The sequence below is a fragment of the Camelina sativa genome, chromosome 11 (genome assembly GCF_000633955.1).
Source record: "Camelina sativa cultivar DH55 chromosome 11, Cs, whole genome shotgun sequence".
In the NCBI taxonomy this organism is placed as follows: Eukaryota; Viridiplantae; Streptophyta; class Magnoliopsida; order Brassicales; family Brassicaceae; genus Camelina; species Camelina sativa.
In genome coordinates this window covers 18,990,036-18,996,573 of record NC_025695.1, presented here as the reverse complement: position 1 = coordinate 18,996,573, position 6,538 = coordinate 18,990,036, and the positions used below count along the sequence as shown (strand labels likewise).

The following is a 6,538-nucleotide window of genomic DNA, read 5'->3' as shown; positions in this document are numbered from 1 at the left end:
GATGTCAAATCTATGAGTTTTCATTTACTGGAGAGAGTAGGGTCAACTCTGGATTGCATTGAGATTTATACACACAAAGTTACAAATAATTATAATAATAATGCTTACAAGCAAATTATCTTTAAGCTTTACTCTCTCATGAAGATGATGATGATACTGTTGCCTCCGACAACTTTCTCGGTCCAGATGCAGCTAGTAGCTCGTAATCCTATAAGATCAGTAACCCAACTTAAGCAAATCACTCTATATAACCCGAACAGTTTAAAATGAGACCAAACCGAGTCGACTGATCGGTTATTGGAGAACTGTTCCAACAACAAACAGTAACCGAACTGGTTAACTAACAACAGATCTACTTTTGAATGGCAAAGTTTATGTTTACCTGCACAATAGACTGTGAGCAGAATTTGCCAGACAGAACCGCGCCTTCCATGGAAGCTAAGTACTTCTGTTTAGTGTAATCTCCAGCTAAGTAGAATCCTTCAATAGGTGATCTCTGTAGAGGACGACATGGTTCGCAGTTTGGGATGGTCTTGTACACAGACCTGATCATGCACCCAAAAAATGAAAAATGTTGTGTCCATCATCATAATGCCAAGTCTCTTATGAAGCTAAATACATGGGATTTTTGGAGTTTGATATAACTTCTCTAACCTTGGAGTTTTCACTACATGGTACTTCAAAATTTTAGCTTTGCTTTGGTCAGCTGAGATTTCATCCGGGAAGAGCTTCTCAAGTTCTTTCATGGTTGCATCTATGATGTCAGAGTCGGTCCGTGATATCCATTCCTCTGCTGGTGCAAATACTAGCTCAAGCATCGACCTGTTAGGATCGTAATATTCCTACAAGAAAGAAAATGCTTTGTTAACTCTAGATACTTGTGAGTGTTGATTCAAGGTTGAATCAGTTTCGAAATTCAGATATGCCAACAAAAGTTATGACAAGATACTTGTGAGTGTTGTACATGAGATATACGTGTGCACGAGGTTTTAATCTCTTATGATAGATATATACTAGAAGAAAAGGTTTAGAAAGACATGAATGCGTGTTTACCTTACAAGTTAAGGACATGTCGGCATATACACTCAGAAGGTTACTTCTGCAAAAACACCAAAACAAAAATGTTGAAGATACAGAAAATGTTTAACCAAGAACACGCCTTAACTGTTGCTGATTCAAGACTGCACATTTCTTATTCTTGATGAAAAGTCAAGTATTAATGCAAAACTCTTTTTCCAATACTATGTCCAGCTAAGTATTCTATAAGACTTAAGGCCTCAAAACTGCTTAAATAAGAAATTCACCTGCTAAAGAGTAGGTGATCATATGTGTTCTTCAGTTTTCGATCAAACCTGTGATAACAGTTCACAGCACTCAAGATCTGCTTGTGATCTCACCGAAATGCCAAGTAATATAAAAAGAGAGGTATCGGTCTCACTAACCATATATGAACATTAATAACTGGCACTCCAACTAATTTATCCAATTTCTTGAAGTATGGTATTTCTTTCCAGGAATCTGGTAAAAGGAGCTTCAGGATATCAACTACAAAACAAAACAAAAGCATAGACAGCATATTAATAAGCAGGATACCAGATGAAATGTAAACCCACAAGACAGCATGGTAGTAAACCTGGACCGGCAAACACATACGCGTCTCCTTCAACAGTGCTTCCATTAGTGAGTAAGAAATTTTTAACCGTGCCATCGTTATTGAGCTCAATTTTCTTTATCCTAGAATTCAGTTGCACTTCACCACCTAGTGATCGAATATGTTCCACTATTGGCATACAAAGCCTTTCTGGAGGATTACCATCCAAGAACGCCATCTTGGAACCATGTTTTTCCTGTCAATGTAGTTTCTATTAGTTTGCATTTGCAGATTCTCAAAATCCTAACCAACTGGTGCAGCTCATGACACACCATAGGTTTCAAAATGAGAAACATTTGATGTTTGGGATAAGGTACTACAAGTTAATCAACTGGTAAACCCAAGAAATAAGGTGGTCGTCATATCGATTTCATTCAAAATAACAGTGAAAGTGACTTTTTGTTAGCAAAACCAGTCGCTGGCAAGAAACTAAAGGTACATCATGTTTTCCAGAGCAAATACTTAATTCTTCCTGCCACTATGGGCAGAAGAAACAATAGCAAGAACCTTAGGAAGATTGGGTAAAAAAATAACTCTAGTGTAGTTTGAATGGTAACTACGATTGCGAGTACAGTAAAATATTCACAAAAAGACAGGCGAAAGGAAGAGCAAAAATAAATAAACGGATGGAATGTCAAACCTGAAGAAATCGGTTCAAAGCAATCAAAATGCATTGCATTGACAGTTCATCAGGGTTTATAAAGTTTAGTGCCTTTGACATGGCAATAAACACCTCGTCGGTCACACGCTCAGGTACTCCCTGGACAGGTATACAATTTATCATAATCTATTATCATCTGATGAGCAAAAGTACATGCAAGCAAATAAAACACAAACAACCACATGGACTGGAAAAAATCAGAAAGTTGAAAAATAAACATGATTCAGCATGCTACCTACTCTATAAATTAAGTTCATCAAAACGCTTACAAAAATATCACAGGGAATGTTAACTCGAATAGCCTACTTGCCTGCTTTTGCATCCACTCTTTGACTGATAAACCATCTTGGGCTTCAACATAAGCCTGGCCACCGACCATGGCTGGCAAAAGTCCAATAGCAAACTTTATTTTCTCTGGCCATGTCAGCATTTCATTGTTCCTCAAAATAGCCCAAATACCTACAAAGTAAATCCAACATCAACAACTTAAATTATACAAAAACACATTAATTACACCATAGACGCATTTCAGCACTAATGCTATACTGGAGTTCAGTTTCCATCTTGCCTTGACCAGCAACAGAATTTTGCAGCTTATATTCTCATTCTAGTTCATGGAAGCTCGATACTAGATTCCATACTTTGGAATCAAAAATGACCATTTCTTTGTGTTGTGACGTCTATGCAACATAGTTACTAACCCCGCTTTTTGTATTACATTTAACTCAAGTTTCTGCATATTAATCCAATCTAATTAAACCAAATTCATGGTACCGTTACCTAAAAATTCAATCTACATGAAGCATTAATATTCTATTAGCTGGTTAGCAGATTAAAATATGCTATAAGTTTATCCTCTCACCGTTCAAGGGTGCTGGTAGGACATCTGGGAAGTCAAATCTACTGAATTCGCCAGGTTTACTTGGCATAGCGAAAATCATGGAGTGTTCTTTCCACTGCAACCGATCATTAATCCCAAGTTCTCCAAATAAGTTCTGCACATTCGGATAAGCACCGACTTCCGGCAAGAATATGAAAGAGTGTCAAGACAAAAAGTAAAGTACTTCACTAAAGAATTGTAATAACAGGGAAAACAGATAAGAACTGTTTCGTATTTGTTCTAAAACTGAGGTAGAGCTGGTATTGATTATCATACCCTGAGCAACTTATATAGGGAGAGCAGCAAAGAGGGTATGAATTTGGACTTACAGAATATATGTAATCCGGTTTCATACCAGTCCCCATCTTCATCTTTCCATGCAGCTATCTGCAGGAACAAAAGTTTCACATCATTAATAGATGCTCTCAAAAATGAAAGGTAAACTTTCTAATCATATTAAGCCTATGAATTGGAAGAGTTTGTGCGGTGTGTAGAACAAGACAGAAAACATAAGAACATAAAAGACACAATTTAACAAAAATACTTAAGAAACAGACAATGTACACAATCGTTTACCTAAGAGCTCTAACACTCAAAACACTAATTATATCTTGTAGTCTCAAAAACATAATTGGTACAGCCTTTTGAAACTAGCAAATCTTACAAGATGTCGAATGTAAACAACCATGAGTTGTTCGATGATTAAGAACAATTCGAAGTACCTTTCCACCAAGAACATCTCTTGCTTCAAGCAACAGAGGTTCATGGCCTGCATCAGCTAGGTACTTTGCAGTAGACAATCCAGCCAATCCTGCAATTATTTGAGAGATAAAAGAGCTTCATCACATAAAAAATGCATAGCATAAAACTGACTTACTAAACAAACTTCATCAAATCTTAAACGGATCATTAAAGAAAAACTAAATTTTGAGACATACCAGCACCAGCAATTACAACTTTTAAAGGCTTTGCAGGACGAGGAGCACTACGAAAAGATGCAGATAAACTTGCAGCTTCCAAAAAATTGACTGTATTCTCAAGCTCAGGCCTTGGAATATCCACACAAACTACCTGTAAATTACCTCTCTTTAATCAAAATCACACTAGATAAAATTTCCAGAATTCCAAGTAAAAAAAAAACAGACAAAACACCTGCAAAGGAGCAGCACTCCTCCTTCTTGTTCTTGTCTTGAGTGCTTGAGAAGTCGGAACCCTAAAGCTGTGTCCCATCAATTCACAACCTCCAGAAGAAAGTGCCTCCACAAACCCGTTTTGATAAGGCAAATTCGCCGCAGAAACATTCCCAAACACAACCATCTTCTCCACCCTTAATTCACAACTGCTCCTATGAATCCCAATAAGGAATTCGAATTACAAAAACACACAAAAAGGGAGAAAATGGTAACGTAGTGGAGAACGATGAGGAGCCATTCAGACAAAAGTTTGTGTCTTTAACAACAAGAAGAACAAAAAAAAAAAGCGAACTTGATTTAAAGGGCAATAGTAGTTCTCCAGTATCTTATCTTACCTAGCGAGTAGCGAGCAATATCAAAGTAGAGAAGCACAGGAGACGCAAGGAAGAAGAAGAAGAAGGAAGCTAGTGGAAGGAAGTAGCTAGCCGATAACAAAATTAAGGCTTTAGAGTACCCATATGCTCTTCTTGGTTGGTCCGTTTCTAGACCACGCTCTCTCTCTTTTGCTTACCAAATATGTAAGATAGACAATTAACCACATAAATTCATTAGTATATTGTTTTCATTTTGTTAACAGCACCATATTATTCTATTCCTTTATTGGTTAATCGACTCGAGAGACACTGCATCTGTCGTAATTAGCATGATAATTAACAATTTAGTAAAACAAAGTATAGACAGACAACTTAAAAAAATGTGTCTTTTAAGATCCATTGAAGATGAACTTTTTCAAGTTGCCAATACAAATTAGATATATGCTTAACTATGAGAGACGAGATGAAACCAAATTTTGGATCTTCCAAAAAAGTAGAGGAAGTTCTATAAACAAATTTTTGTTTTTTTTTTGTCTTAGAAATTGTAGTACAAAATTAATGGTTGGTTGGCAAAATATACATTGGTAGGTAGTAATAAAGTAAAGCTGTCATCATTTAATGAGTGGCATTGACATTGCCAACAAATGTAATGACTTGTTTCAAACTTCCTAAAACGATTACTACAAAGCGCAAGCTTATTAGTGCAATGGCAATGTTTCCATGTCAAATTGATATGAATTTCTCTATGATCTTATTCAAAGGTCAATACATCTATTTTTATGCTTCTCAACTTCTTCTAATCTATGAAATATATTAACATATCTCAATTTTACAAAAATTGTCATATGTTCTTTATGTAGAATATGTTTCAACACTCCCCTTCAGCGTGCAACGTGAATGTTTCGAATGTTTATTTTTCCAAAAAGATATCGTAATTGTTGGACATGTGGTTTTGTCAAAATGTCAGCTACTAGTCTTTATGTAGTTAGGCACAATATCGACATCTTGAACAAAATGACACCAATTTCAACATGATTTCGGGCAATGTGTAATACACTCAATAACTATTTTTAAAATAAATACATAAGTATATGTAAAATTCAGAATTTTTTTAATTGTGTGAAATGTATCAAAATAATAAACTTTAGCTGCATGTACTCTATAATGTCAAATTGGATTAAAGCCTACGTGGATTTAGACAATGTGTAATCGTCATTTGGTTATTTGAAAGTTGATGTTGAGAATGAAAAAAAAACTTAAGAAATATTATTAGAATCAATTTTGAGAAAGAAACATTTTTAGGTGGTATTTCTAGATTTTGCTATTTTCCTAAAATATTTTAATTCCATTGTCTTATATCTAAAAACACAATTTACATTTTATTATGTTAAGTATAGTAGTTGTTAATTGTTATTACATATGTAAATTTCCTAAATGTTTATTTTTATTATTGTTCAAAAAGCCAATTTTATGTCATTTTGCCTCAAACATATGAAATTTGTTTTTTTTTTTTAACAACATATGAAATTTGTTATTTTTGCCACATAAGAAAAAATAAACATTTGGGGAAATTTGTCATTTTTTATTCTCTCTCTTTACTAAATTTATTCTTCATATTATCAACTTTGGGAATCGGGTCCATAATTCGAGGGCGAAGTACGTTTAGAATCTAAAACTAGTGGACTAGCAAAGCCCAATAGTCATTAATAAGTTTTTGTAAAACAAGTAACACACCCTTTAAATTCAAAAAAAAAACAAAAACAAAAAAACAGAGAAAGAAATGGTAAAAGTGGGAAACAGTCGAATCGAACTTTTCTCCTCCAGTCAGTCCTCCTCCTT

At 35.0% G+C, this 6,538-nt stretch overlaps 1 protein-coding gene across 2 annotated transcripts; it reads right to left on the bottom strand.

Annotated features, from left to right (window-relative positions):
- On the bottom strand, nucleotides 1-4,906 carry LOC104723803 (15-cis-phytoene desaturase, chloroplastic/chromoplastic-like). 2 transcript variants are annotated; one of them, XM_010442214.2, is made up of 15 exons: nucleotides 4,721-4,906; nucleotides 4,345-4,537; nucleotides 4,131-4,263; nucleotides 3,915-4,003; nucleotides 3,522-3,579; nucleotides 3,175-3,330; nucleotides 2,623-2,771; nucleotides 2,292-2,411; nucleotides 1,634-1,847; nucleotides 1,443-1,545; nucleotides 1,305-1,352; nucleotides 1,054-1,099; nucleotides 655-842; nucleotides 383-545; nucleotides 1-208 (listed from the first exon to the last, which is right to left on the bottom strand). In XM_010442214.2, exons 2-15 carry the CDS (start codon nucleotides 4,507-4,509, stop codon nucleotides 137-139), a joined length of 1,704 nt encoding a protein of 567 aa, XP_010440516.1. In that variant the 5' UTR covers nucleotides 4,510-4,537; nucleotides 4,721-4,906; the 3' UTR covers nucleotides 1-136. The 2 variants fall into 2 exon arrangements, with proteins under 2 accessions (XP_010440516.1, XP_010440517.1); XM_010442215.2 differs by having other exon boundaries at nucleotides 4,345-4,531.

Excerpts from the sequence above, each read along its gene's own strand:
- LOC104723803 (XM_010442214.2), bottom strand. The coding sequence starts at position 4,509 with ATGGTTGTGTTTGGGAATGTTTCTGCGGCGAATTTGCCTTATCAAAAC. Across the intron at positions 2,772-3,174 it reads CCTACCAGCACCCTTGAACG|GTATTTGGGCTATTTTGAGG; the intron begins GTGAGAGGATAA and ends TTTACTTTGTAG. Across the intron at positions 843-1,053 it reads ACATGTCCTTAACTTGTAAG|GAATATTACGATCCTAACAG; the intron begins GTAAACACGCAT and ends TCTTTCTTGTAG.